Source organism: Erythrolamprus reginae, chromosome 2 (genome assembly GCF_031021105.1).
Source record: "Erythrolamprus reginae isolate rEryReg1 chromosome 2, rEryReg1.hap1, whole genome shotgun sequence".
In the NCBI taxonomy this organism is placed as follows: domain Eukaryota; kingdom Metazoa; phylum Chordata; class Lepidosauria; order Squamata; family Dipsadidae; genus Erythrolamprus; species Erythrolamprus reginae.
Genome location: NC_091951.1, coordinates 24,874,316 through 24,886,782, shown reverse-complemented (window position 1 = coordinate 24,886,782; position 12,467 = coordinate 24,874,316). Strand labels below are relative to the sequence as shown.

The window sequence follows — 12,467 nt, the reverse complement described above, 5'->3', positions numbered from 1 at the left end:
ATTTTCCCTAAGTTACTCCTATATTGTCTTAGCTATGTCTTTATCATATTGAAAAGCGAACCTTCGGTCTGGTGCGAGGTCTTCAGCACTGTGGAACAGGTTTTCATCGAAGATATCTGTGTACTTTGCTCCATTCAGCTTTCCCTCAACCCTGCAAAGTCTCCCAGAAGCTGCTGCTGAAAAATACCACGACAGTGTGATATTGCAACCACCATGCTTTGCTTTAGATATGACATTGGGCAGGTGATGAGCAGTGCCTGGGTTTCTCCACACATTTAGACATTTAGAATTGAGAGAATTCCTTTGACATTATGGCTATTATTCTGTTACACTATCCATTGTCTGCTAGGGGGCCTTCTATGGAGAGGTGTGTGGCTTTCCAAATAATGTCCAATCAATTTAATTTACCACAGGTAGACTCCAATCAAGGTATAGAAACATGTCAGCAACAATCAAGGGAAACGGGGGCACCTGAGCTAAATTTCATGTGCTGTTGCAAAGGATCTGGATATTTATGGCAATGTGATATTTCAGTTTTTTCCTGTTACTAAATTTACAGACATTTCTAAACTTCTATTTTCACTTAGTCTTTTTGAGTTACTCTGTGTAGATTATGGACGGGAGGAAATGAAATTCAACAACTGTAGAATAAAGCTGCAGCACAAAAAAATTGACAAAACTAAAGGGGGTCTGAATACTGATAAAAACATTTCAGCTTAAGTGACAGGCCTTGATGTTTTGCCCAAAATGCCTTTTGGGAAGCATTTTGGGGAAGAGAGATTGGTGTCCACAAGAAGCAGCTTGGTTGAGCTCCAAAGAGGCTTCTGTTGTTGGAATAAAATGCCCTGTGGAGTTTTGTTTATATTATATTGACCAATTCCTGCTTCCTCTAGTTATTCCATTACTGCCTGCCTTTTCCAATTTTTAGTTTTTCTCCAAATTCTTTCTATTTAGGGCACAGAATTTCTCTATGCCTTTCCACCTTTGCTTTTATAGCATTCCCTTTCTGTAAATTCAACAAACATGATATGTAAATTGTCATTGTCATATGACATCATGGTTAGTGATTGAGTTGCTTACTGACAAAGATGCCAGTCCCAACTGTATTCAGTAGGTGAGCACTACTTGAATTAGGATGCCACTAGAGTGATGGGGAAAATATTTCCTGCCCTTACTTGGAGCTGAGAACTTCCATGGGGAAAACTAGTACATGAAATCTTGCAGAAGGTTTGTGTAAAACCTCACATCTCTAAAGTTAGCTCAGAAGGTTCGACTGCAACCATTTTGGGATAATTTTCAGGCTAAAAACATTGATTTTCCACATGCGTACAGTTGTGTTTCCCTGAAAATAAGACAGAGTCTTATTTTCTTTTGACCCCTGAAATATGGCCATGGCCTTATTATTAGAGGGGGGAGTAGGGGATGGGGATGGCAGGCCGTGAGATTTATTATTTATTATTTTATTTATTAATTAAATTTATAGGCCACCTTTCTCCTTGTGAACTCACCAGGCAGTTTACAGCAATAAGGAACATACCAGAGTCCGTCATCTCCCTCATCCGGTCTGTGCAGGAAGACATCTTGCATGGTAAAGAAAAAATTCCCGCAAGTGTAAGAAGTTATTAATTGCTCGCACTCGTGAGACTTTTTTCTTTACCACGCAAGATGTTTCCCTGCACAGACCACCTGAAAGACATGACGGGGCTGCCAGTCTCCGGTAAGATTCATGTGTTGCAGCCTGCACTGCCCATCCCAGGCACCACCTGCCAAATTGCACCCCGCCTTGAGAGGCGCATCTTACCAGAGTCTGGCAGCTCCATCGCCTCCCTCGGCCAGTCTGTGCTTGTACAATTAAGCTTGTACAATTAAGAAAAACATCTTACGAGTGCAAGCAATTAACTTCTCATACTCGTAAAACGTTTTTCTGTACTGTGTAAGATGTTTCTGACGGGAAAAGGATCTCACTGAGAGAAATCAGCCTGTTAGAGCTGAAGTGAGGTTTCCCGGAGGTCGATGGAATTAAGCTACAAGCAGGCATTTGAGAACGAAGTTAACTTTTATTAGAAAAAGTAAAAAAGATTATATTGCCAGGAGCGGCATAAAAACATGTCTTCACATCTCAACAACTAAGAAGAGAAGTATGGCTACTGCTTCTCTTCCTGCGTGAGGGAGGAAGTGAGCAAAGCAGTGTTACATCATAGAAAGGAAGGAGCTACATTAACAAACAGAGTTAACCATTTAACTAGAGGATGTTTCTTAATGTCTTTGGAGGCTGTCAACCCACAGCGTGACAGTTTCATGACTGAGTGGATGGATATTTGAACTTGGACACAAATGTGTCAAATGAATCATAACTAATGTAAGAGGTTTTTCTTTGTAATGGCAAATTTTCTTATTTATTGTATACTTTTTAAACATCTGCAACCATTTTATAAACAAAGTTACATTTTTCTTTATTTCGTATAGACAAAGAGGATGTCAATTAGAGCACATGTTTGCTTATTTATTGTAATGTATACTTTTTTCTTTTTTTTCATGTCAATAAGATATCAATAAGAGCACTCTGGAAAACTGAGAGGAACGAGCAACATTGGAAAAGAAAGCAAAGCCAGCCAAAAATATTTTCCATTTCCTTCAGAAAACCACAAAATTCTTCTCCTTTCCCAGCAGTTAAGATACAAAGGATAGAAAAGTAGAGTCTGAGAAACTCAAGAATACATTACATGAAGAATCAAGGGACATTATACTTTATTCAGAAAAAAAAGGAAGTGTCTCTGGAAGACAGCAGGGAAAAAAACATCTATTGGATACCCATATATGGCTGACAGTGATGCAAGCCTGGCCCTATGAGGAGGATAAAAGCTGGAATTAAAACACCAGTAAACAAATAATCACACATGTATTTGACCTCAAGAATACCAGTGTTGGAGGAGCTTCCATTGTGAGAAATGGGATTTTAAAACACAACTGATTATGCATGAGAGGATGCACAGGGTAGAAAAGGAGCAGAAATGCTCTAAATGTGACAAATGGTTTAGTTTGAACAGCTCTCTTGTGCTTCGTTGAAGGACATATATAGGACAGATGGTCTGCAAGTGCTTTCAATATTGTAAATACTTTAGCAAGCATAACAACATCAAGGATGTCCTAACTGGGGATACATTTTCAGTCACAATTCCACCCTGGTAATAATACACCAGAAGACTCAAATGGGAGAGAAACTCTTTGCATGTCCCGAGTGTGGGAAACGTTTCAGTCAGAATTCCCACCTGCTGGTACACCAGAGAACTCACACAGGAGAAAAACCGTATGAGTGTCCAGAATGTGGCAAATGTTTCAGTCAGAATTCCAATCTGGTGTCACACCAGAGGATTCACACAGGAGAAAAAACGTATGAGTGTCCAGAATGTGACAAATGTTTCAGTCAGAATACCAATCTGGTGTCACACCAGAGGACTCACACAGGAGAAAAACTGTATGAGTGTCCAGAATGTGGGAAATGTTTCAGTGAGATTTCCCACCTTGTCAAACACCAGAGGACTTACACAGGAGAAAAACCGTATGAGTGTCCAGAATGTGGGAAATGTTTCAGTGAGATTTCCCACCTTGTCAAACACCAGAGGACTCACACAGGAGAAAAACCGTATGAGTGTGCAGAATGTGGGAAATGTTTCAGTCACAATTCCAGCCTCGTGAATCACCAGAGGACTCACACAGGAGAAAAACCGTATGAGTGTCCAGAATGTGGGAAATGTTTCAGTCACAATTCCAGCCTCGTGAATCACCAGAGGACTCACACAGGAGAAAAACCGTATGAGTGTCCAGAATGTGGGAAATGTTTCAGTCACAATTCCAGCCTCGTGAATCACCAGAGGACTCACACAGGAGAAAAACAGTATGAGTGTCCAGAATGTGGGAAATGTTTCAGTCATAATTCCCATCTAATGTCACACCAAAAGACTCACACAGGAGAAAAACCATATGAGTGTCCAGAATGTAGGAAATGTTTCAGTAAGAATTCCAACCTTGTCACACACCAGAGGACTCATACAGGAGAAAAACCATATGAGTGTCCAGATTGTGGGAAATGTTTCAGTCAGAATTCTCATCTAATATCACACCAGAGGACTCACACAGGAGAAAAACCGTATGAGTGTCCAGAATGTTGGAAATGTTTCAGCGAGATTTCCCACCTTGTCAAACACCAGAGGACTCACACAGGAGAAAAACCGTATGAGTGTCCAGAATGTGGGAAATGTTTCAGTGAGAATTCCCACCTTGTCACACACCAGAGGACTCATACAGGAGAAAAACCATATGAATGTCCAGATTGTGGGAAATATTTCAGTCAGAATTCTCATCTAACATCACACCAGAGGACTCACACAGGAGAAAAACCGTATGAGTGTCCAGAATGTTGGAAATGTTTCAGTGAGAATTCCCACCTTGTCAAACACCAGAAGACTCACACAGGAGAAAAACCATATGAGTGTCCAGAATGTGGGAAATGTTTCAGTCAGAATTCCCATCTAATGTCACACCAGAGGACTCACACGGGAGAAAAACCGTATGAGTGTGCAGAATGTGGGAAATGTTTCAGTCACAATTCCAGCCTCATGAATCACCAGAGGACTCACACAGGAGAAAAACCGTATGAGTGTGCAGAATGTGGGAAATGTTTCAGTCACAATTCCAGCCTCGTGAATCACCAGAGGACTCACACAGGAGAAAAACCGTATGAGTGTCCAGAATGTGGGAAATGTTTCAGTCACAATTCCAACCTCGTGAATCACCAGAGGACTCACACAGGAGAAAAACCGTATGACTGTCCAGAATGTGGGAAATGTTTCAGTCACAATTCCAGCCTCATGTATCACCAGAGGATTCACAGGAGAAAAACCATATGAGTGTACAGAATGTGGGAAATGTTTCAGTGAGAATTCCCACCTTGTCACACACCAGAGGACACATACAGGAGAAAAACCATATGAGTGTACAGATTGTGGGAAATATTTCAGTCAGAATTCTCATCTAATATCACACCAGAGGACTCACACAGGAGAAAAACCATATGAGTGTCCAGAATGTGGGAAATGTTTCAGTCAGAATTCCCATCTAATGTCACACCAGAGGACTCACACAGGAGAAAAACCGTATGAGTGTTCAGAATGTGGGAAATGTTTCAGTCACAATTCCAACCTCGTGAATCACCAGAGGACTCACACAGGAGAAAAACCGTATGAGTGTCCAGAATGTGGGAAATGTTTCAGTCACAATTCCAGCCTCGTGTATCACCAGAGGATTCACAGGAGAAAAACCGTATGAGTGTCCAGAATGTGGGAAATGTTTCAGTCACAATTCCAGCCTCGTGTATCACCAGAGGATTCACAGGAGAAAAACCGTATGAGTGTCCAGAATGTGGGAAATGTTTCAGTCACAATTCCAGCCTCGTGTATCACCAGAGGATTCACAGGAGAAAAACCGTATGAGTGTCCAGAATGTGGGAAATGTTTCAGTCACAATTCCAGCCTCGTGTATCACCAGAGGATTCACAGGAGAAAAACCGTATGAGTGTCCAGAATGTGGGAAATGTTTCAGTGAGAATTCCCACCTTGTCACACACCAGAGGACTCATACAGGAGAAAAGCCATATGAGTGTCCAGATTGTGGGAAATATTTCAGTCAGAATTCTCATCTAATATCACACCAGAGGACTCACACAGGAGAAAAACCATATGAGTGTCCAGAATGTGGGAAATGTTTCAGTCAGAATTCCCATCTAATGTCACACCAGAGGACTCACACAGGAGAAAAACCGTATGAGTGTTCAGAATGTGGGAAATGTTTCAGTCACAATTCCAACCTCGTGAATCACCAGAGGACTCACACAGGAGAAAAACCGTATGAGTGTCCAGAATGTGGGAAATATTTCAGTCAGAATTCTCATCTAACATCACACCGGAGGACTCACACAGGAGAAAAACCGTATGAGTGTCCAGAATGTTGGAAATGTTTCAGTGAGAATTCCCGCCTTGTCAAACACCAGAAGACTCACACAGGAGAAAAACCATATGAGTGTCCAGAATGTGGGAAATGTTTCAGTCAGAATTCCCATCTAATGTCACACCAGAGGACTCACACAGGAGAAAAACCGTATGAGTGTGCAGAATGTGGGAAATGTTTCAGTCACAATTCCAGCCTCGTGAGTCACCAGAGGACTCACACAGGAGAAAAACCGTATGAGTGTGCAGAATGTGGGAAATGTTTCAGTCACAATTCCAGCCTCGTGAATCACCAGAGGACTCACACAGGAGAAAAACTGTATGAGTGTCCAGAATGTGGGAAATGTTTCAGTCACAATTCCAACCTCGTGAATCACCAGAGGACTCACACAGGAGAAAAACCGTATGAGTGTCCAGAATGTGGGAAATGTTTCAGTGAGAATTCCCACCTTGTCACACACCAGAGGACTCATACAGGAGAAAAGCCATATGAGTGTCCAGATTGTGGGAAATATTTCAGTCAGAATTCTCATCTAACATCACACCGGAGGACTCACACAGGAGAAAAACCGTATGAGTGTCCAGAATGTGGGAAATGTTTCAGTCAGAATTCCCATCTAATGTCACACCAGAGGGCTCACACAGGAGAAAAACCGTATGAGTGTGCAGAATGTGGGAAATGTTTCAGTCACAATTCCAGCCTCGTGAGTCACCAGAGGACTCACACAGGAGAAAAACCGTATGAGTGTCCAGAATGTGGGAAATGTTTCAGTCACAATTCCAGCCTTGTGTATCACCAGAGGATTCACAGGAGAAAAACCGTATGAGTGTCCAGAATGTGGGAAATGTTTCAGTCAGAATTCTCATCTAATATCACACCAGAGGACTCACACAGGAGAAAAACCGTATGAGTGTCCAGAATGTGGGAAATGTTTCAGTCAGAATTCCCACCTTGCCACACACCAGAGGACTCATACAGGAGAAAAACCGTATGAGTGTCCAGATTGTTGGAAATGTTTCAGTCAGAATTCCCACCTTGTGAATCACCAGAGGACTCACACAGGAGAAAAACCGTATGAGTGTCCAGAATGTGGGAAATGTTTCAGTCACAATTTCAGCCTCGTAAATCACCAGAGGACTCACACAGGAGAAAAACCGTATGAGTGTCCAGAATGTTGGAAATATTTCAGTGAGATTTCCCACCTTATCACACACCAGAGGACTCACACAGGAGAAAAACCATATGAGTGTCCAGAATGTGGGAAATGTTTCAGCGAGATTTCCCACCTTGTCAAACACCAGAGGACTCACACAGGAGAAAAACCGTATGAGTGTCCAGAATGTGGGAAATGTTTCAGTGAGAATTCCCACCTTGTCACACACCAGAGGACTGATACAGGAGAAAAACCATATGAATGTCCAGATTGTGGGAAATATTTCAGTCAGAATTCTCATCTAACATCACACCAGAGGACTCACACGGGAGAAAAACCGTATGAGTGTGCAGAATGTGGGAAATGTTTCAGTCACAATTCCAACCTCGTGAATCACCAGAGGACTCACACAGGAGAAAAACCGTATGAGTGTCCAGAATGTGGGAAATGTTTCAGTGAGAATTCCCACCTTGTCACACACCAGAGGACTCATACAGGAGAAAAGCCATATGAGTGTCCAGATTGTGGGAAATATTTCAGTCAGAATTCTCATCTAACATCACACCGGAGGACTCACACAGGAGAAAAACCGTATGAGTGTGCAGAATGTGGGAAATGTTTCAGTCACAATTCCAGCCTCGTGAGTCACCAGAGGACTCACACAGGAGAAAAACCGTATGAGTGTCCAGAATGTGGGAAATGTTTCAGTCACAATTCCAGCCTTGTGTATCACCAGAGGATTCACAGGAGAAAAACCGTATGAGTGTCCAGAATGTGGGAAATGTTTCAGTCAGAATTCTCATCTAATATCACACCAGAGGACTCACACAGGAGAAAAACCGTATGAGTGTCCAGAATGTGGGAAATGTTTCAGTGAGAATTCCCACCTTGTCACACACCAGAGGACTCATACAGGAGAAAAACCGTATGTGTGTCCAGATTGTTGGAAATGTTTCAGTCAGAATTCCCACCTTGTGAATCACCAGAGGACTCACACAGGAGAAAAACCGTATGAGTGTCCAGAATGTGGGAAATGTTTCAGTCACAATTTCAGCCTCGTAAATCACCAGAGGACTCACACAGGAGAAAAACCGTATGAGTGTCCAGAATGTTGGAAATATTTCAGTGAGATTTCCCACCTTATCACACACCAGAGGACTCACACAGGAGAAAAACCATATGAGTGTCCAGAATGTGGGAAATGTTTCAGTGAGAATTCCCACCTTGTCACACACCAGAGGACTCATACAGGAGAAAAACCATATGAATGTCCAGATTGTGGGAAATATTTCAGTCAGAATTCTCATCTAACATCACACCAGAGGACTCACACAGGAGAAAAACCGTATGAGTGTCCAGAATGTTGGAAATGTTTCAGTGAGAATTCCCACCTTGTCAAACACCAGAAGACTCACACAGGAGAAAAACAATATGAGTGACCAGAATGTGGGAAATGTTTCAGTCAGAATTCCCATCTAATGTCACACCAGAGGACTCACACGGGAGAAAAACCGTATGAGTGTGCAGAATGTGGGAAATGTTTCAGTCACAATTCCAGCCTCGTGAATCACCAGAGGACTCACACAGGAGAAAAACCGTATGAGTGTGCAGAATGTGGGAAATGTTTCAGTCACAATTCCAGCCTCGTGAATCACCAGAGGACTCACACAGGAGAAAAACCGTATGAGTGTCCAGAATGTGGGAAATGTTTCAGTCACAATTCCAACCTCGTGAATCACCAGAGGACTCACACAGGAGAAAAACCGTATGAGTGTCCAGAATGTGGGAAATGTTTCAGTCACAATTCCTGCCTCGTGTATCACCAGAGGATTCACAGGAGAAAAACCATATGAGTGTCCAGAATGTGGGAAATGTTTCAGTGAGAATTCCCACCTTGTCACACACCAGAGGACACATACAGGAGAAAAACCATATGAGTGTACCTATTGTGGGAAATATTTCAGTCAGAATTCTCATCTAATATCACACCAGAGGACTCACACAGGAGAAAAACCATATGAGTGTCCAGAATGTGGGAAATGTTTCAGTCAGAATTCCCATCTAATGTCACACCAGAGGACTCACACAGGAGAAAAACCGTATGAGTGTTCAGAATGTGGGAAATGTTTCAGTCACAATTCCAACCTCGTGAATCACCAGAGGACTCACACAGGAGAAAAACCGTATGAGTGTCCAGAATGTGGGAAATGTTTCAGTCACAATTCCAGCCTCGTGTATCACCAGAGGATTCACAGGAGAAAAACCGTATGAGTGTCCAGAATGTGGGAAATGTTTCAGTCACAATTCCAGCCTCGTGTATCACCAGAGGATTCACAGGAGAAAAACCGTATGAGTGTCCAGAATGTGGGAAATGTTTCAGTGAGAATTCCCACCTTGTCACACACCAGAGGACTCATACAGGAGAAAAGCCATATGAGTGTCCAGATTGTGGGAAATATTTCAGTCAGAATTCTCATCTAACATCACACCGGAGGACTCACACAGGAGAAAAACCGTATGAGTGTCCAGAATGTTGGAAATGTTTCAGTGAGAATTCCCGCCTTGTCAAACACCAGAAGACTCACACAGGAGAAAAACCATATGAGTATCCAGAATGTGGGAAATGTTTCAGTCAGAATTCCCATCTAATGTCACACCAGAGGACTCACACAGGAGAAAAACCGTATGAGTGTGCAGAATGTGGGAAATGTTTCAGTCACAATTCCAGCCTCGTGAGTCACCAGAGGACTCACACAGGAGAAAAACCGTATGAGTGTGCAGAATGTGGGAAATGTTTCAGTCACAATTCCAGCCTCGTGAATCACCAGAGGACTCACACAGGAGAAAAACCGTATGAGTGTCCAGAATGTGGGAAATGTTTCAGTCACAATTCCAACCTCGTGAATCACCAGAGGACTCACACAGGAGAAAAACCGTATGACTGTCCAGAATGTGGGAAATGTTTCAGTCACAATTCCAGCCTCATGTATCACCAGAGGATTCACAGGAGAAAAACCATATGAGTGTACAGAATGTGGGAAATGTTTCAGTGAGAATTCCCACCTTGTCACACACCAGAGGACACATACAGGAGAAAAACCATATGAGTGTACAGATTGTGGGAAATATTTCAGTCAGAATTCTCATCTAATATCACACCAGAGGACTCACACAGGAGAAAAACCATATGAGTGTCCAGAATGTGGGAAATGTTTCAGCGAGATTTCCCACCTTGTCAAACACCAGAGGACTCACACAGGAGAAAAACCGTATGAGTGTCCAGAATGTGGGAAATGTTTCAGTGAGAATTCCCACCTTGTCACACACCAGAGGACTGATACAGGAGAAAAACCATATGAATGTCCAGATTGTGGGAAATATTTCAGTCAGAATTCTCATCTAACATCACACCAGAGGACTCACACGGGAGAAAAACCGTATGAGTGTGCAGAATGTGGGAAATGTTTCAGTCACAATTCCAACCTCGTGAATCACCAGAGGACTCACACAGGAGAAAAACCGTATGAGTGTCCAGAATGTGGGAAATGTTTCAGTGAGAATTCCCACCTTGTCACACACCAGAGGACTCATACAGGAGAAAAGCCATATGAGTGTCCAGATTGTGGGAAATATTTCAGTCAGAATTCTCATCTAACATCACACCGGAGGACTCACACAGGAGAAAAACCGTATGAGTGTGCAGAATGTGGGAAATGTTTCAGTCACAATTCCAGCCTCGTGAGTCACCAGAGGACTCACACAGGAGAAAAACCGTATGAGTGTCCAGAATGTGGGAAATGTTTCAGTCACAATTCCAGCCTTGTGTATCACCAGAGGATTCACAGGAGAAAAACCGTATGAGTGTCCAGAATGTGGGAAATGTTTCAGTCAGAATTCTCATCTAATATCACACCAGAGGACTCACACAGGAGAAAAACCGTATGAGTGTCCAGAATGTGGGAAATGTTTCAGTGAGAATTCCCACCTTGTCACACACCAGAGGACTCATACAGGAGAAAAACCGTATGTGTGTCCAGATTGTTGGAAATGTTTCAGTCAGAATTCCCACCTTGTGAATCACCAGAGGACTCACACAGGAGAAAAACCGTATGAGTGTCCAGAATGTGGGAAATGTTTCAGTCACAATTTCAGCCTCGTAAATCACCAGAGGACTCACACAGGAGAAAAACCGTATGAGTGTCCAGAATGTTGGAAATATTTCAGTGAGATTTCCCACCTTATCACACACCAGAGGACTCACACAGGAGAAAAACCATATGAGTGTCCAGAATGTGGGAAATGTTTCAGTGAGAATTCCCACCTTGTCACACACCAGAGGACTCATACAGGAGAAAAACCATATGAATGTCCAGATTGTGGGAAATATTTCAGTCAGAATTCTCATCTAACATCACACCAGAGGACTCACACAGGAGAAAAACCGTATGAGTGTCCAGAATGTTGGAAATGTTTCAGTGAGAATTCCCACCTTGTCAAACACCAGAAGACTCACACAGGAGAAAAACAATATGAGTGACCAGAATGTGGGAAATGTTTCAGTCAGAATTCCCATCTAATGTCACACCAGAGGACTCACACGGGAGAAAAACCGTATGAGTGTGCAGAATGTGGGAAATGTTTCAGTCACAATTCCAGCCTCGTGAATCACCAGAGGACTCACACAGGAGAAAAACCGTATGAGTGTGCAGAATGTGGGAAATGTTTCAGTCACAATTCCAGCCTCGTGAATCACCAGAGGACTCACACAGGAGAAAAACCGTATGAGTGTCCAGAATGTGGGAAATGTTTCAGTCACAATTCCAACCTCGTGAATCACCAGAGGACTCACACAGGAGAAAAACCGTATGAGTGTCCAGAATGTGGGAAATGTTTCAGTCACAATTCCTGCCTCGTGTATCACCAGAGGATTCACAGGAGAAAAACCATATGAGTGTCCAGAATGTGGGAAATGTTTCAGTGAGAATTCCCACCTTGTCACACACCAGAGGACACATACAGGAGAAAAACCATATGAGTGTACCTATTGTGGGAAATATTTCAGTCAGAATTCTCATCTAATATCACACCAGAGGACTCACACAGGAGAAAAACCATATGAGTGTCCAGAATGTGGGAAATGTTTCAGTCAGAATTCCCATCTAATGTCACACCAGAGGACTCACACAGGAGAAAAACCGTATGAGTGTTCAGAATGTGGGAAATGTTTCAGTCACAATTCCAACCTCGTGAATCACCAGAGGACTCACACAGGAGAAAAACCGTATGAGTGTCCAGAATGTGGGAAATGTTT

At 42.7% G+C, this 12,467-nt stretch overlaps 1 protein-coding gene across 1 annotated transcript in view; it reads left to right on the top strand.

Moving 5' to 3' along the window:
- Positions 1-2,556: 2,556 nt before the first annotated feature.
- The window catches only part of LOC139159984 (uncharacterized), a 41,802-nt gene continuing 31,891 nt past the window's right edge, over positions 2,557-12,467 (top strand). The window contains 7 exon segments of the mRNA XM_070737472.1: positions 2,557-4,888; positions 4,890-5,287; positions 5,535-6,790; positions 7,197-7,880; positions 10,295-10,978; positions 11,049-12,036; positions 12,284-12,463. Coding sequence (XP_070593573.1) covers positions 3,210-4,888; positions 4,890-5,287; positions 5,535-6,790; positions 7,197-7,880; positions 10,295-10,978; positions 11,049-12,036; positions 12,284-12,463 — 5,869 coding nt within the window. The 5' untranslated portion in view covers positions 2,557-3,209.